Here is an 18,177-nt window from a genome sequence, read left to right as displayed (position 1 = left end):
TATGACTTGGGTTTTGTAATTTGATTTAAAATTGCCATGAAAAAAAAAACTGAACGAACATAATAAAGCAAAGTAATTTTGAAAATGAATAAATAATCAGAAAAAATTAATTGCTATTGTTCTTCTTTTTTTTTGAGCCTACTTTCATTTTTGATCTACTTTAATCTATTGTCTATTGATCTAATTAAAAAAAAAAAAAAATCTTAATTTGCAAAAGTGAAGCTGTTAATGAAGAATCAAGTCATCAGAACATCAAAATGAATGAAAACCCAGCAGAAAGACATTTTCTGCTGGTGTGGTGATAGGAAATGATTGCCTTAGGAAATGACTGCCTTAGGTGATATCTAACTATATTCAGTCACACTGATGGATGCATTTGGAGCGAATTTGGGATTCATTACTGAAGTGGTTTGCAAATCAAAGCTGATTGGTGGACAGCCTGCTCTAGCTTACATTACCTGGTGGTCCCATACAGGTACTAATCAGGCCCAACCCTGCATAGCTTCCAAGATCAGGAGTGCTCGGGGCGGCGGTATAACCTCAAACTGAAGCAGCTTTAATTATCGTAAAACATCATTTTTGGTTACTCAGTTTTAGATGCCAGGCTGGTTAACCTCCTAAGACCCGAACTCTTCCACGGCATGCATTTTTAATTTCTCTTTGATATTTGCTCATATTGGGGCCCGATGAATGTAAAAACAAAGAATTACCAGATTTTTTTTTTTCCCCTTATTTTTGTTTTTAAGAAAATTAAGAGCCACATATGAGGATATTCGTTTAAAATTTTGATAGAACAGTAGCAGTATAATGTCCTCGCAAGTGGATATCAGGCCCTTGTAAAAAAAAGAAAAAAAAAAAAAAATTTCAGTATTTTGGTCTAAATAACCCAAAATGTGATGTCCACATATGTGGACACCAGGTCCTAGGAGGTTAAGTAGTAGAGCTGAGACCATCACTTACATTGCGTTGTCACAGAAGCTGATTTCTCACCTATTTATTATCTTTGTCACAAATTGCTGCAGACCAAATCACCCACTGTTATAATTTGATTATGCAGGTAAACCACAACCGGTGAAATGGAAAAACAATACAATAATAGTCGTAATAGTTTTTAATTGCTAATGAATCTTAAAGACAAGTACAACTTCTATTAATGGCATTAGAGTCTAAATGTGTTCATGGTTCTGGTTTGCAAGGAAAATGGTGGTTACTGGATGTAAGCCCAGGCCTGTGAGTTTATGAATGTGTCCCTCTTTCATATTTTTCTCTGGCTACTGATATGTTAAAAAGAAAAAGCTCCAGTAAATAGTGTTAGGATACAGTAAACCACAGTCATGTTTGTGACTGTAAAATGCAGAGTTTGCCAAGGCCAACTACCTGACAGACAAATGCTCATTAACCGATGCTGTTTGATTACAGGAATGAAATGCAGACAACAGAAGCAGGGCTATTTTCATTATACTAAATGATGCTGTTATTCCTGATCTCAGCAAATCCATCTCATGCCCTCTTTGCTCTTGGTTTGTGTATTTGTCACACTAAAATGTTTCAGGTCATCAATTCCTTTGATCTGAAACACGTACGTGTGACAAATATGCAAAAAAATAAGGAATCAGCACAGGGTCAAGTACATGCGTGAAGTGAAGATTGCCATGGCACTACTCCATATGATGCAGTTTTTGATCTAATCATGTAGCAAATGAATTATGCCATATCCAGATGCTTATTATTGTGATAAAGCTCACAAAAATGAAGATGATGTACAAGCCAAACAGCAGACGATCGATCACTGTCCCGATCATTTCCCACTCCTGCGTGGCTTTGGTCCCTTGACAGTATTTGTCCATCTGAACTCGGATAGCTGTGAGCTCTCTGCCTAACATCCTCAGTTGTTCCACAACTGGCTCTGGAGAGTCCAGAGAAGCTGGAGCTGCTTTTCCTGAAAGTGTAACATCTGAGATGCTCTGATGGTCTGAGAGGCTTGTGGCGCTTGTGTTCGCTGATGGCGCTGTGAAAAACAAACAAAACACCCTGAGACCACAAGAAGTGGTTACTTTTTCTTAAGTCGTAGTTGGTGATTAAAATTGACTATATTACTACCGGCTTAAATAAGGATAAGCATAAAGTACTTTACAGCTGAGAGATACGTGGCATGACTGTGGAGAGTTGTGACCTAAAGTTTACATGTCCAGATTCATCAGGATCAAATTGTTTACAAGTTAAAAAAAATTGGTAACTCAAACTGACTGCGAGAAAATGATTCATGCGTTCATATCGAACGGGTCAGACTGTTGTAACGCTCTGTTTGCAGGATTACCACCATCATCAGTGTCTTACATATAGGCAAATATAACCATTACCCAAGCGTTTATGTCACTTCACTGGCTCCCAGCACACACACACAGATTTGCCTTAAAAATCCTTCTATTAGTTCTTGAAGCTCTCAGTGGTTTGGCTCTCTGGTACAAGTTAATATAATTCAGTGAAGGAGAAACTTTCCTCAACTCGTTTATTCTTCTTGCATCCCTCCATCCATCCATGGTTTTCAACTTATCCGGGGCCGGGTCACGGTGGCAGCAGCCTAAGCAGAGAAGCCCAGACCACCTCCTGCCTGGCCCCCTCCTCCAGCTTGTCCAGAGAAACAACAAAGTGTTCCCAGGCCAGCTGACAGATATAATCTCTCCAGCGTGTCCTGGATCTGCCCCAGGTCCTCCTCCCAGTGGGACATGCCCGGAACACCTCACCCAGGAGGCATCCTTGCTTGAACCACCTCAACTGGCTCCTTTCAAAGTTGAAGAGAAGTGGTTCTACACTGAGCCCCTCCCGGATGGCCGAACTCCTCACCCTATCTCTAAGGGAGACGCCAGCCACCCTTCGGAGGAAGCTAATTTCTGCCACTTGTATCCACAATCTTGCTCTTTCGGTGGGAACGTAGACCGACGGGTAAACTGAAAGCTTCGCTTTTACGCTCAGCTCTTTCTTCAACATGATGTACAGCCTCCGCATCACTACAGTCGCAGCACCAATCTGTCTGTAGATCTCCAGCTTCCCTCTCCTCTCACTTGTGAACAAGACCACGAGATACAGTCGCGGCCAAAAGTTTTGAAAATGACACAAATAATATTTTTTACAAAGTTTGCTTCTTCAGGTTTTTTGATAGCAATTTGGGAATACTTCAGAAGGTTATGAAGAGTGATCAGATGAATTGCCATGAAAATAAACGTCATTCCAAAAACCCGCATTTCCACCGCATTTCATCGCTGCCATAAAAGGATCTGCTGACATCATTTAAACAATCTTCTTGTTAACTCAGATGAGAATGTTGATGAGCACAAGCCTGGAGATCATTATTATTACTCATTTATTGAGTTAAAATAGCGGACTGGATTTGTTAAAAGGAGGGTCATTTTTGAAATCATTGGTTACCTGCAAAGAAACACATGCAGCCATCATTGCGTTGCATATAAGAAATTGATTCCATCACTTTTTTTAAAACTCCAATTGCTTATTTGTACTATGCTTTCATGTTAGAGTGTACTTAAACTCCTTCATTTGGTGCAGGAACTCGTCCCTGACCCTGAGTGGGCACTCCTTTTCTGGCTGAGGACCATGGCCTCAGATTTGGAAGTGCTGATTCTGAATCCTGCCTCTTCACACTCGGCTGCAAACCACTCCAGTGCCACTTATGAAGCCAACACAACCACACCATATGCAAAAGGCAGAGATGAAATTCTGAGGCCACCCAAGTGGAAGCCTTCTGTCACTTGGCTATGCCTAAAAATAATGTCCATAAAGATTATGAACAGATTCAGTGACAAAGGGCAGAACTGTCGGCGTCCAACACCCACCAGAAACAAGTCCGACTTATTGCTGGCTATGCGGACCAAGCTCCTGCAACATTTGTATAAGGATTGAATGGCCTGTGAGGCTAGACACCCCATACGTCCGAGGCACACCTCACAAGGGACTTGGGTGAATGCCTTCTCCAAGTCCACAAAACACATGTAGACTGGTTGTGCAAACTCCCATACACCTCGAGTATCCTCCAGAGGGTAAACAGCTGGTCCAGTGTTCTGTAACCAAAACATAAACCACAATGTTCCTCCTGTATCCGAGATTCGACTAACGAACGGACTCTCTTTTCCGGCACCCTGGCATAGACTTTCCCAGGGAGGCTCAGGAATGTGATCTCTCTATAGCTGGAACACACAACCCTCAGCCATAATCCAGCATTATGTTGTTTAACCTAACACATAGTCCACTATAGTCAATACAGGCCACAGCTGTTTCTTCAACTTGGGCTTTTAACAAAATCTATTAATAACGGGACTATAAAAATAATAACGTACCTTTGTGAGATGGATTGAGGGAGACTGTGACTCGGTTGCTCCTTTCCTTTGGAGGGATACAAACAAGAACAGCTAGATAACGTAACACGAGGACACTGAGCCAGTGAGGCACTGCGCTGTACTCTCTGGGCTTGTACTGAATGTTTGTGATGAACAGCGTCTCCAACAGGCTGGCAACCATCAGCGCCAGACTGATGGAGAAGAAAACATCTGCAGGAAACAGAACCAAAGACAGGAAGAACTCAGAACAGTTTTCATTAAATCATTTTCACATGTGAGCTCATATTCTGTGTGTGCTACCATTGTATATAGTGTATTATCTTACTTTTTTCATTGATTGTACTTATTTGTATTTTTTTTTGTATTTCTTTCTGATATCTGTACCTGAGCTGAGGTGACGCAAAAATTTCCCCGTCGTGGGATCAGTAAAGTCTTATCTTATCTTATCTTGTCTTATATTCTCTTTCTCAGTCTTAGTTACCATCGTGTTTAAGAAATGTCTGGATTACAGCCATAGATGCCTTATCTCAGAGAGCTGAAAAAACACACCCCCAAAATAAATGTGTCTTTAGTAGGTGGAGTCTTTCGGCAAGTTGACACAGATCGGGATCATCCAGTTTTGCAAAATGTACTTCGGTGAAGAGTTTCACAGTTTAGAAAACTTGTTTTTTTAGGAACTGACAGTTTTGGTGAAATTTGTACAGATTTTAAGACGTCTGTTCCACAGATGTTTGAATTCAACCCTTCATAATCCAAAGGACACTGTATTGTTTTTCAGAAACACTGTCTCTAAATTCCTTAAGTGTATTTCTTCAAAAGAAGAACTATGCAGCCGACACTACATTTATGTACACTCACTGATGAGCGGTGTTTTCTCCCCGGTAACAGGCAGCAGGTCATTCATTATGAGCAGGAAGACGGTGTAGCCCAGGATGAGTGTCATCTTGAAGGAGGATCTGTCCACGCTCTGTGGGGGCAGCACAAAACTGAAGAGGTCCACTGTGATTAGGAAACAGCTGGGGACCAGGAGGTTGACCACATAGACGATTGGTCTCCGTCTTAGCACGATCTTGGGAAGAGACAAAAGTATTAAACCTGTAAGATTTTTGTTAGATTTTCCTCTACAGCGATGTGACGGACAGAAAATGATTACATCAAGTTGTTGCTGCTAAAGTCACTGAATCATGGGATGTACTTAGTTTTTACAAACTGCTTCAGAATTTTGGCTTAATAAATGAGATGTCTCATTACATCAAATAATAGAAATGAAGCTTTTAAAACGGAAACTACTTCCAAAATGGTGGACGTAATCCCTGCTGTCCTGTGCCACCACAGCACAGGTCAGTTTCTTTATGTTTCACTCATGCATCATCTGCACCTGATTTTACTTTTACTTTCATTCTCACGGCAAACATGTTCAATATGATAGCGACTGGTTCATAAAGACTTCCCACAATTAGGAACTATTAAACAATAAAGTGTGATCAGCTATAACAGTACAAAATAAATTATCAGAAGGATGAAAAAGTCAGTAAAAACACGCTTACATAGTATGTGATCTCTGAATAGCTTCCATCGTCTAAATGCAGGCTGGAATCGGCAATATTGATATCTGCCAGCTCCCACTCCCCATTGGTTACGATCACATCTCGGGACTCTTTCAGGACCTTTTCAGCTGTGGCGCCTTGAATCATCTGAATATCTGTAGCTAGAGTGACATTCAAGAGTTTTGCTTATTTGCATATTAGCACATAGTTTTGTGTTAAAATCAGAATATGGATGGTCTATAGGGATGGTTTTAGAGTTTAAAAAATAATTTTTAAGACTCTTTGAGTTTTGTTTGTTTTTAATTTTCAGGCAGCCTTACCAAAGTGTATATATGATCCGAAGGTCAACGAGCAGTTTTGGATATCAAAGGGAAAGGTGTAGATTCCCAATTGGCAAGAAGTGACCACTGTGATGGGCTTATCATCATATACATGACCTGTATTATATAAGTAGACATAGGGAGTTTTGGTAGAGCTGGCTTCGTCCAGGCTGGAATAGAACAGAATACAATAACAAAACATTGAAGAAAATATATATGAAAAACAATATATGATGAGTGTAGGAGAACAATAATTCATTATTATCAGGATGTCCTAAAAACTCGCTGAAAAGTCTTCAAAATGCTACAGCAAGAGTCCTGACAGGGACTAGAAAGAGAGAACAGATTTCTCCTGTTTTGGCTTCCCTTCATTGGCTTCCTGTTAAATCCAGAATTGAATTCAAAATCCTGCTCCTCACATACAAGGTCTTAAATAATCAGGCCCCATCTTATCTTAATGACCTTGTAGTACCATATCACCCTATTAGAGCACTTCGCTCTCACACTGCAGGCCTACTTGTTGTTCCTAGAGTATTTAAAAGTAAAGTTTTCAGGCCCCTCTTCTGTGGAACCAGCTTCCAGTTTGGATTCAGGAGACAGACACTATCTCTACTTTCAAGATTAGGCTTCAAACTTTCCTTTTTGCTAAAGCATATAGTTAGGGCTGGACCAGGTGACCCTGAATCCTCCCTTAGTTATGCTGCAATAGACGTAGGCTGCTGGTGGATTCCCATGATGCATTGAGTTTTTCCTTTTCAGTCACCTTTCTCACTCACTATGTGTTAATAGACCTCTCTGCATCGAATCATATCTGTTATTAATCTCTGTCTCTCTTCCACAGCATGTCTTTATCCTGTCTTCCTTCTCTCACCCTCTCGCAGCAGATGGCCCCGCCCCTCCCTGAGCCTGGTTCTGCCGGAGGTTTCTTCCTGTTAAAAGGCAGTTTTTCCTTCCCACTGTCGCCAAAGTGCTTGCTCATAGGGGGTCATATGATTGTTGGGTTTTTCTCTGTTTTTATTATTGTAGGGTCTACCTTACAATATAAAGCGTGATTTGGCGCTCTATAAATAAAATTGAATTGAAAACACTGAAAATAAATGTCCAGTAGGTGGTGCAGAGGGTGGTCGGGGTTCCTGATTAGTTTATTTATCTCCTGCTCCCCCAGCAGACCACAGCAAAGTACACTGCACTCATCAGAAGTAAGTGATAGAAAATATTCATCATTATACCACATGTGGAAGGACGTAAGCTTCCTTAGCAAAGAAAGCCTGCTCTTCCACTTTCTGTTTACAGTGCAAGTGTTGGTCTTCCAGCTCAGCCTGATGTCGACGTCGATGTCTCTCATGACTGCTTTGTCATTTCTGACATTTTTAGTGTTTTAATTAAAAGTTAATTTCTTCGACTTGATTTACAAAATTCATTAAACTTACAGCTGTTTTATTTGAATGTCTGGGACCCAAAGGTTGTCCCGAGGAACCGAAACTCTTTTAGCTGCACATTCCTTCTCATCCCAGTTCAGTCCTTCGATATCCCACTCCTACATTAAACAGAACAACAGCAAAACTGTTCCACAGCACTACAGCTATCATGTTAACTGCTGAAACAGGGAAACACAACATCTGGTATTAAGTCATGTTAGACTATAAGAAAAAGTTCCCAACTGATAATAAATATTTGAAATTACTGTTACAGACTTAAGGAAATCTAAAAGAACAAGTAATGTATTCTTTATGTATTAATTCAGTGGCCAAACATTTTGATTCATTCTTATAATCGCTCTGGATTGGTTCATTGTGCTGAAAATACAAACAGCTGCAACAGAAATAATTTACAAAATGTCAGTATAATCATATAAGAAATGTGACATTATTGTTTTAGTTCTGAGAGCTGTTCAAGACATACCAGGACCTGCCATAAGACTGAAGACAGTGTTTGGGTTTTTTCATCCTAAAGATGAGTAACATTAGAAGGTATATTAGAGTCATAAGGATTATTAGTTCCACATAGATGACATGATGTTAATATTTTGTGTATAAGCTGTGTAGACTCACCACTCCTAAAATTCCTGCCACTGTTATGCTGATGGATATGTTTATTGGCTTTGCAAAGGTTTCGACGGGACGCAGCAGTTTGTTAGAGAACAAATGTTTTGCGAGTTGATCAAACAGGGCGGCAGGAGTTGGGCTGGTGCAGTTGAAAGCTGCCACAAAGCCTGAGATCAAGAAGAGAACAAGCAAAGAAAACGTACAACTATGTTAAATGCTTGAACATGAAAACACGCAGCCTCAGTTCTTCCATTTGTACTTTTTTGGTGTAGCAGATGCTTATTTTATTACAGCTGGTAAACACGTGGGAGCCGAGTGTGTTTACTCGTTTCTTTTGTTTGTAATGAAAATGTAATTGTACTGAAAACACTAAAAAATAAAAGCAGATCCAGTGCTGCCCTTTATTGAGATGGATGTAACTGAACGACCTCCTTTGTTTGAAAATTAATGACAAAAATAATAGTGATGGGACAGTTTTTAAACATTTAACCATTTAGCTTCTCTGTTCTGTATTAATCTGCATGTATATCATGTATAAAGAAATGAAGGTAATACTTCATTTAACTTCAGTCTCTAAGTTAGGTTTGTTTTTCTTACAGGAAGTTTTAATGTTAACTTTTAATAAATCCTTCATACATTAGTAAATATGTGTAAGGTGTTACGACTGTGCAGGAAGTAAATCAACACATTGCTGTTGCTTTCTTTGTTGTGAAATGTGTTGATAAAATGTTTTCTTGCCTTACCTTGTAGCAGCATGAAACAGATGACGATCAGCTCAGCAGCTTTCACACCGGCCATTTTCTGTCTCAGCTTTATTTAGCCCTCATTAACATGACAAGTGGCTGATATTCTAAACTGCAACAGCTTGGGTGCCGTCACATAGAGATAAAGTTGTGAGGATGCGCAGGTGAAACCCGTAACCACCTTCAGAAACTAATATTGACTTTGCAGTGTGACACATGTACCTGATCCACGCGTCCATCCACACATTGTTGCAAGTGTTTGGATTTAAAGCAGGTTTTTATCACTTATCATCTTCGCTTGGATTTGTTCCGTATCAGTCAATCACATGACGATTGTTGTGACAGCTTTTTTTGCAACAGGCTCTGCTGCTTTCAGTTTCCAATAATGTGACATAGTTACACAATTATAATTTGTGGTGTGATATTAGGAGATCACGTGAGTGAAGTTGCCCCCCCCCCTTTCTTCAAGTCCAACAAAAGTGGTATCAAACGTTTGTGCTGGTTTGTCCTGCAAAAATTTTCGTTTGCGCTGCTGTCATTTCAAAAATATTAATAAAAATAAAATAGGTACAGAACAGACTGTAAAGCATTCTCAACACCAAATATCAGTACAATTATTTTAGCAGCTGATTTCTGTACTTAAAAAACCCCAACAAACATTTATTACAGCTCTATTATGTAGGAAATGTAGGAGACGCGGACATAAATACACAGAGGGTTAACGAGGGAGGTGGGAGCACACGGGGAACACAGGTGACACTGATAACGAGACACGGCAGGAGTAACACAACACTGACGGGAGACTATCAAAGTAAAACAGGAAGCACACAGAGACGCAGACCAGATTGGAAGAGAACACAGACATAGCGGGCTGGGGAAAACATGGAATACAACACAAGGAGGAGAAACGAGGCATGGGGACTGGCAGATATACAGAGGGGGCACACAGGGGGTAAAGTCACGAGGGGAAATCAAATAAGCAACATCTTAACAGAACAACCTAGGGACCCTAAAACTGACATCAAACAACAACAAGAGACACAAAAACCAGGTAGAAGTCCCGGGACCATGACATGCAGGTGGTTACATATGGTTAAAATGATTCAAATGCAGTAAGTATGCACGTTTTTCATATCAATATAGTCCATAACTTGATTATTGTCTGTAGCCCACATGATTAAACACTTTAAACATGTGAGTTTAGATTTTATCTACTGTATAGCCTGTATAATAAATTAATATGTAGCCCAATAAGTATAAAATCCAGAAAGCTACACAACATGGAGCGGTTCATTTACAAACACAGGTCTAACTTGAGTTTCACACAGTTTTTATTAGAAAACAATCAAATTGTTAAATGCTTAAAGTACACAAAATGTCAGAAATCTGCACCGTCATGAACAGAAATTTAAACCTAATTTTTCGTGATTTGTTGATTAACCCTCCGAGGTCTGAATCCCAGGTTGTGCACATCAACATCACAGATTTGTACAAATAAAGTTTATAACAAAGACATGTTAAATATTAAGCACTGGAAACAGCTTGGTTGTTGTTGTTTGGAACATGTTGTTTTGTTGCCATAGCGATGCCTCCAGGGACCATAAAATGACATCACAGCATTTAAACATGTTTTGAAGGAAAACATCAGCATATGAACACAAAACTGAAGAGACACTGCAACCGTATGAAAGCAGACCACTATTTAGTGACATTTCGACGTTTCCCTGAGGATTAACTGCTCCGTAATTTACCAAGAACTAAAGTAAGCTCAAATTTCAGTTTATAAACTTAAGATCATTTACTTAAATATATAAATGTAATATTTGACAAATTATACATAAGTTTGAAAATGTTCTTAATCATATCTTAGAGTGACAGAAGCTCTTTTTAACACGATTATTTCTGAGATTATTTTGTTCATTTAGGAAAATAGAGAAGACTTAAGTTTTGTTCTCAAACAAACTGAGGCTGCGTCCACATGTACACGGCTATTTTTGAAAGCGCAGCTTTGTCTCTGCATTCGGGCCTTTTGTCCACACCTAAACAGCAGATTGAGTCACTGAAAGGTGAGATTTTTTTAAAACTCCTGCCAGGGTGGGGATTTTTGAAAACGACGTTTTTGTGTTTAGGTGTGGACGAGGAAAACGGACATGTGGACTGGATTTTTTTTTAAAATGAAAAAGGAAAACGTCCGTTTTCAAACATAGCCGTGTACGTTCGGACGCAGCCTAAAGTCATCTCAAAAAAAGCAAATTGTCTGAACATCCTGAGTTGAGGTTTAGTGATCATTGTTGTTTTGTGTTCCTTGTAGTCAAAATGAGTGGAAGTGGAGATGGATTTCAAACTAACCGTAACGGTAAGCACATGCACTCAGTCTTGAAATTGATCAAAAACAGATTTTCAGCAGATAGTTATGGATGCTAATTAAAAGATTAAATGATCTTGCAGGCCAACAGGTTAACCCACAATCAATTGCAAGTGGAGATCAGGAACCTGCTCATCAACCAGCTAACCGAAGAGCTAACCGACGAGCTAACCGGCGAGCTAACCGACCAGCTAACCGACCAGCTAACGAAGATATTGGTGGACTCCGGGGCTTCGCGAACGATCTTTATCTTGCTCTTCGTGATAGTTATTTGTTTCTGGATAGGCTAATAGCTTCAGTACTGGAACAATATGACAATTACCTTTACAATGACACTGACACTGACGATGACACTGACGATGACACTGACGATGACAACAATGTCAACGTTCAAAATATTAATGTAAGGGAATTTAATGCCAATGCTGACAACAACGAACAGCATGAGGATCATAATGCTGTGGTTGTTGTTGGCATTGAAAATGAGGATTCGGATGAGGCATTTGAAGACTGTGTGGATGTTGACCAGCACATCCCAGAAGACGACCCTCAGCCAGGTGTATCCAGGAGGAGGTCTAGAGAGATGGATGAAGAAGAAGATGTGGAACCAAACAAAAGAATCAGATGGAGCGAGGAGTTTTCTGATGATGACTCTGACTTCTTCTCTGCTTGTGACACTGATAGCGAGAGCTGTCCTCGTGTAGGTAATATTGCCGATGAGGACATCAGTCAGCAGTCAACAGAAGAAGAACCGCAGCCTGGTGGATCCACGAAAAGGTCCAGAGAGGAAGATGTTGATGAAGAAGAGCGTGATAGCAAAAAATCCAGGCTTGCACACTCTGATTCGGGGACCAGCTCAGCTGTGTACGACCACTCTGAGAGCAGCAGTGATGAACTTTTTGAAGATGCACACGAAGAGCTTGGCAACCATGAAGGTGGAGGCTCGAGGAAGTGTTCCCGAGAGGATTTTGAGGAAGAAGAGGAATACTTGCCTGTATGCAAATTTCGGAGGTGTTCAACTGAGTCCAGCAGCAGCAGTGATGAAGACTAACACCATTTCGACGGGTTTCTTCAGTATCCTTTTAGTAGGCTGATGGCCTACTCAGGTGACCCTGAATCCTCCATGCTGCAATAAGCTGGGCATACACTGTGCTGCAATTTTTTCAGTCGCGTTATTCAGCTCCTGGTCAAACTGTACGATTGACTCACAGGGATGAGAAGTTTGTGCCTCCATCGCTCGTGTCCAGATCACACACCGCACCGCCGTTCTGCTCCGTCTTTTCACACTCATTTCTGCGTTTGCGCGTGCGCAGTGTAAGACGCTGCGGTGACGCCCTCAGGACGGCCGACAGGATTTCAAACAGGTTTGATTTTCTTACGAGCAAACGATTGATGATCGGGAGCTGGTCGAGAAGTGTTAATCGCTTCTCGTTACCCCATGTAGACGATGCACGACACACGATCCTCCAAACGGTCGCACGACTGAAAAATAGGCTCAAAATGGGCTAAAAATCGCACAGTGTATGCCCAGCATTAGGCTGCCGGGGGATTCCCATGATGCACTGGGTGTTTCTTCTTCACCCACTATGTTTAATAGACCTCTCTGCACTGAATCGTACTTGTTATTAACCTCTGTCTCTCTTCCACAGCATCTCTTTATCCTGTTTTCCTTGCCCCTCCCCAACCGGTCGAGCAGATGGCCGCCCCTCCCTGAGCCTGGTTCTGCTGGAGGTTTCTTCCTGTTAAAAGGGAGTTTTTCCTTCCCACTGTCGCCAAAGTGCTTGCTCATAGGGGGTCATATGATTGTTGGGGTTTTCTTTGTAAGTATACCTTACAACATCAAGTGCCTTGAGGTGACTGTTGCTGTCATTTGGTGCTCTATAAATAAAATTGAATTGAAAATTGAATAGATGTCACTGTGATGATTTCTTCCCTCCATAGAAGGCTTAGACCCAAATGCAGATTCAATGCACATGGTTAAACTATTTATGAGACTTTGTTTAAAGAGAGGGAATGGAGAAGGTGGCTCGAGCTACGAGTGTCAGCAGAGAGCAGGAACCAGAGGAAAAGCTATCGAGAGACTGAACACCTGGCTCCTGATGGGAACAATCCAACGGGAATTCTGCAACAGAGGGAGAAGAAGTTGCTGGACGGGTAAGGGAATTTGAGGGTAGGATGAGTACGTTGGCAGAGGAGACCTAAACACAGGGAACGAGCAAGCCAGAACTGGAGCAGAGGTGAAGCCTAGTTACCACTGGAGATGGCAGAACAAACTGGCGAGGAGTAGCAGGCAGCGCTGGTTTAAGAAGCCCTCCTGCTGATTGTTTGCAGATGAGGCCGAGGTGAGATGCTGGAAACTCCACCTCTGAAGTATGGACACAATTATGTAATTAGAAGCAAAAGATTTTTGTTTTGTTTTGTTTTTTTAAATCAAATCATCTCAAAAAATTACTGTACTTACTTTCTAATTGATTCTTTACCTCTAAAAGGGGGTGGCTGTGGCTCAGGAGGTGGAGCAGGTCATCTACTAATCAGATGGTTTTTGGGTCGATCCCTGGCTGCTCCAGACTGCATGCTAACTGCCCTTGGGCAAGACATTAACCCCAAGTCACTCTCTGATGCATTCATCAGAGTATGAATGTGTGTGAATGTTAGATAGAAAGCACAGAAAAAGAGCTTCTATGAACAGGTGTGAATGAGGCAACCTGTATAGAGCACTTTGAATGTTCAGGTAGAAAAGCACTGTAAAAAATTTCTGTGTTGATTTCTTTTGGACCTCAAACATTACTCACCTTGTTGCAGGTTTCTTTATTAATGCTGAAAACCCAGAATGGAAACTGACCTTACTGCTTCCTTTAAGCATCTAGAAGCTGCTTGACATCTTTACAGATCTATCGATATCTTTCAAAACTGTCTATAATATTTCTTTACAAACTCACATATTGTAATTTTGCTGTTAATTCATCTTTCCATCTGATAGAAGAATCCCTCCCTATTATGATTTCAATTTCATCACTGGGCGAAGCTTCAAAAATTTTCACTCATGCCAGCAGCATTCTCTATATCCAAACTATTGCGGCTCCTCCAACCAACGGCCGCGGCAGGCTAAACACATGAGATACACTTCTGTACTATTTGCTACTTTTATTCCACATACAACTGTCCACTATACAAATCGGCACACAGGCTCAAACCATTAAACAAATGCACAGACTGTACAAATAACTGCACCATTTACTATGCCAAATTACAACATTGGCCTATTGCATAACTTAGTGCATAAGTATACATAAACCATCAAGTTACAGTCAAAAAATGCATCAAAATGATTCAAGCTGCGGTCAACAGAAGGTTTCGCCTCAGGCTCACCCTACCTTTCTGCTCATCAACATCAGGTGCCGTGAACAGGTGAGTGCAACCACATTTATCACCTAACACAACCATGAGTCATGCCCCACACCCGTCTACCAATACAGTGAGTGCATTTAAACCAACCCACTTAATCAAAAACGGAACAGCTCATATGACTCCTACACAAACTACTGGCTAACACATAGATTAAGCTCGTCAAACATCTTTCTCATCAGTTCTTTGGCAACAACAGAATGACTTCAAGGCGTTGCCGTGCATTTGTGTAGTATGTTGGGTTGCATGGTAGCAGGGGCGATTCTAGGATCAGAGCTTTGGGGGTGCTGAGCACACAGAGCTGCTCAGCCAGGCAAAATCAACTTTACTCATCACGATGAGACGTCTTCCCTGTCTCTGTCAGTCCCTGCATTCCTACATGTCTCCAGTTGTCCCGAGTTCTCTCTGTCTGTCTCCTCGGTGCATTTAAACCCCTGTACCACCCTGTCCTCATCGTCTGTTGTCCTCGTCTCTGTTATCAGTCATCATAATTTTACCATCTCTGTGCAAGTCTGCAAATTTCTTTATGAAATCATAAGATTCTTAAATTCATCAAGTCTCTGTGTGCCTGGGTCCTCGTCACGATACATGACATCACTGTTTTGCAACTTTGCCTATGGTACAATGTATGAAAAGATCTTTACTGCAGATACTACTATGGCTCTGTAGATTTTTTTAATTTATTTTAACCTATGTCGCCTCACCTTGACTGGCAAATCTGTCTATCACCTTTTGGTAGTCAACTCTCTCAAGCAGTTAAACGGTTTCTGTTTTGCCTGTCACTGTTCCTTGTCTGTTTTCTTACCTGGCTCTTCCTGACCTTGTACTTTCTCCTCACGTTCCCCTCTTTCCTCTCTCCCTCTTTGGACTGACAATCATACACAAATAGATTATATTCAATTAGATGAACAAATTACATTAATATGAAAAAAAATTATGGTTAAGATCACTAATAAAAAGTCCTCTCTCAGTGTCTCTCATTTTTTATCCACTATTGTCTATTGATGTAATTAAAAAAAAATCCTGATTTGCAAAAGTGAAGCTGTAATGAAGAATCAAGTCATCAGAACATCAAAATGAATGAAAACCCAGCTGAAAGTCTTCATTTTCTGCTGGTGTGGTGATTGGAAATGATTGCCTTAGGTGATATCCAGTCACATTGATGGATGCATTTGGAGCAAATTTGGGGTTCAGTACTGAAGTGGTTTGCAAATGAAACCTGATTGGTGGACAGCCTGCTCTACATCTTGAACTAGAGCTGCCCAAGCTTACATTACCCAGTGGTCTCCCATACAGGTACTAATCAGGCCCAACCCTGCATAACTTCCAAGATCAGCAACATCTGGAGTGCTCAGGGTGGCGGTATAACCTCAAACTGAAGCAGCTTTAATTGTTATAAAACGTCATTTTTGGTTACTCAGTTTAGATGCCTGGCTGGTTACGTAGCAGAGCTGAGACCATCGCTTACATTTCATTGTCACACTTATTTATTTTCTTTGTCACAAATTGCTGCAGACCAAATCACCCACTGTTATAATTTGATTATGCAGGTAAACCACAACCAGTGAAATGGAAAAACAATACAATAATAGTCGTAATAGTTTTTAATTGCTAATGAATCTTAAAGACAAGTACAACTTCTATTAATGGCATTAGAGTCTAAATGTGTTCATGGTTCTGGTTTGCAAGGAAAATGGTTGTTACTGGATGTAAGCCCAGGCCTGTGAGTTTATGAATGTGTCCCTCTTTCATATTTTTCTCTGGCTACTGATATGTTAAAAAGAAAAAGCTCCAGTAAATAGTGTTAGGATACAGTAAACCACAGTCATGTTTGTGACTGTAAAATGCAGAGTTTGCCAAGGCCAACTACCTGACAGACAAATGCTCATTAACCGATGCTGTTTGATTACAGGAATGAAACGCAGACAACAGAAGCAGGGCTATTTTCATTATACTAAATGATGCTGTTATTCCTGATCTCAGCAACTCCATCTCATGCCCTCTTTGCTCTTGGTTTGTGTATTTGTCACACTAAAATGTTTCAGGTCATCAATTCCTTTGATCTGAAACACGTACGTGTGACAAATATGCAAAAAAATAAGGAATCAGCACGGGGTCAAGTACATGCGTGAAGTGAAGATTGCCATGGCACTACTCCATGTGATGCAGTTTTTGATCTAATCATGTAGCAAATGAATTATGCCATATCCAGATGCTTATTATTGTGATAAAGCTCACAAAAATGAAGATGATGTACAAGCCAAACAGCAGACGATCGATCACTGTCCCGATCATTTCCCACTCCTGCGTGGCTTTGGTCCCTTGACAGTATTTGTCCATCTGAACTCGGATAGCTGTGAGCTCTCTGCCTAACATCCTCAGTTGTTCCACAACTGGCTCTGGAGAGTCCAGAGAAGCTGGAGCTGCTTTTCCTGAAAGTGTAACATCTGAGATGCTCTGATGGTCTGAGAGGCTTGTGGCGCTTGTGTTCGCTGATGGCGCTGTGAAAAACAAACAAAACACCCTGAGACCACAAGAAGTGGTTACTTTTTCTTAAGTCGTAGTTGGTGATTAAAATTGACTATATTACTACCGGCTTAAATAAGGATAAGCATAAAGTACTTTACAGCTGAGAGATACGTGGCATGACTGTGGAGAGTTGTGACCTAAAGTTTACATGTCCAGATTCATCAGGATCAAATTGTTTACAAGTTAAAAAAAATTGGTAACTCAAACTGACTGTGAGAAAATGATTCATGCGTTCATATCGAACGGGTCAGACTGTTGTAACGCTCTGTTTGCAGGATTACCACCATCATCAGTGTCTTACATATAGGCAAATATAACCATTACCCAAGCGTTTATGTCACTTCACTGGCTCCCAGCACACACACACAGATTTGCCTTAAAAATCCTTCTATTAGTTCTTGAAGCTCTCAGTGGTTTGGCTCTCTGGTACAAGTTAATATAATTCAGTGAAGGAGAAACTTTCCTCAACTCGTTTATTCTTCTTGCATCCCTCCATCCATCCATGGTTTTCAACTTATCCGGGGCCGGGTCACGGTGGCAGCAGCCTAAGCAGAGAAGCCCAGACCTCCTTCTGCCCGGCCCCCTCCTCCAGCTTGTCCAGAGAAACAACAAAGTGTTCCCAGGCCAGCTGACAGATATAATCTCTCCAGCGTGTCCTGGATCTGCCCCAGGTCCTCCTCCCAGTGGGACATGCCCGGAACACCTCGCCCAGGAGGCATCCTTGCTTGAACCACCTCAACTGGCTCCTTTCAAAGTTGAAGAGAAGTGGTTCTACACTGAGCCCCTCCCGGATGGCCGAACTCCTCACCCTATCTCTAAGGGAGACGCCAGCCACCCTTCGGAGGAAGCTAATTTCTGCCACTTGTATCCACAA

The 18,177-nt window shown here is 41.1% G+C and overlaps 3 protein-coding genes across 4 annotated transcripts in view; 1 reads left to right on the top strand and 2 right to left on the bottom strand.

Annotated features, from left to right (window-relative positions):
• Positions 1 to 1,093: 1,093 nt before the first annotated feature.
• On the bottom strand, positions 1,094 to 9,567 carry LOC109194823 (5-hydroxytryptamine receptor 3A). The gene is made up of 10 exons (XM_019345673.2): positions 9,227 to 9,567; positions 9,005 to 9,125; positions 8,268 to 8,428; positions 8,119 to 8,163; positions 7,647 to 7,753; positions 6,217 to 6,386; positions 5,897 to 6,057; positions 5,208 to 5,418; positions 4,350 to 4,559; positions 1,094 to 2,008 (listed from the first exon to the last, which is right to left on the bottom strand). The coding sequence occupies exons 2-10, from the start codon at positions 9,057 to 9,059 to the stop codon at positions 1,689 to 1,691; spliced, it is 1,440 nt and encodes a 479-aa protein (XP_019201218.1). The 5' UTR covers positions 9,060 to 9,125; positions 9,227 to 9,567; the 3' UTR covers positions 1,094 to 1,688.
• Positions 9,568 to 9,990: 423 nt separating this feature from the next.
• On the top strand, positions 9,991 to 13,276 carry LOC109194824 (clumping factor A). 2 transcript variants are annotated; one of them, XM_019345676.2, is made up of 4 exons: positions 9,991 to 10,116; positions 10,642 to 10,766; positions 11,316 to 11,360; positions 11,453 to 13,276. In XM_019345676.2, exons 3-4 carry the CDS (start codon positions 11,321 to 11,323, stop codon positions 12,418 to 12,420), a joined length of 1,008 nt encoding a protein of 335 aa, XP_019201221.1. In that variant the 5' UTR covers positions 9,991 to 10,116; positions 10,642 to 10,766; positions 11,316 to 11,320; the 3' UTR covers positions 12,421 to 13,276. The 2 variants fall into 2 exon arrangements, with proteins under 2 accessions (XP_019201221.1, XP_019201222.1); XM_019345677.2 differs by lacking the exons at positions 9,991 to 10,116; positions 10,642 to 10,766 and adding an exon at positions 10,880 to 11,215.
• A 3,491-nt stretch (positions 13,277 to 16,767) lies between these two features.
• Positions 16,768 to 18,177, bottom strand: part of LOC109194860 (5-hydroxytryptamine receptor 3A) — a 23,362-nt gene continuing 21,952 nt past the window's right edge. The window contains exon 9 of the mRNA XM_019346040.2: positions 16,768 to 17,275. Coding sequence (XP_019201585.1) covers positions 16,956 to 17,275 — 320 coding nt within the window. The 3' untranslated portion in view covers positions 16,768 to 16,955. The remainder of the gene's footprint in view (positions 17,276 to 18,177) is intronic.

The sequence above is a fragment of the Oreochromis niloticus genome, linkage group LG15 (assembly GCF_001858045.2).
Source record: "Oreochromis niloticus isolate F11D_XX linkage group LG15, O_niloticus_UMD_NMBU, whole genome shotgun sequence".
Lineage (NCBI taxonomy): Eukaryota > Metazoa > Chordata > Actinopteri > Cichliformes > Cichlidae > Oreochromis > Oreochromis niloticus.
Note: the sequence above shows the minus strand (reverse complement) of the source record. Positions and strands in the feature narration are given on the sequence as shown.

Bases quoted from the DNA above. Each gene is read 5' to 3' on its own strand.
- LOC109194823 (XM_019345673.2), bottom strand. From the start codon at position 9,059: ATGGCCGGTGTGAAAGCTGCTGAGCTGATCGTCATCTGTTTCATGCTG. The intron at 8,164-8,267 runs GTGAGTCTACAC...ACTCATCTTTAG, and splicing joins TGGCAGGAATTTTAGGAGTG to GATGAAAAAACCCAAACACT. The intron at 2,009-4,349 runs GTACGTTATTAT...TGTTTTTCACAG, and splicing joins CCTCAATCCATCTCACAAAG to CGCCATCAGCGAACACAAGC.
- LOC109194824 (XM_019345676.2), top strand. From the start codon at position 11,321: ATGAGTGGAAGTGGAGATGGATTTCAAACTAACCGTAACG. The intron at 11,361-11,452 runs GTAAGCACATGC...ATGATCTTGCAG, and splicing joins ATTTCAAACTAACCGTAACG to GCCAACAGGTTAACCCACAA.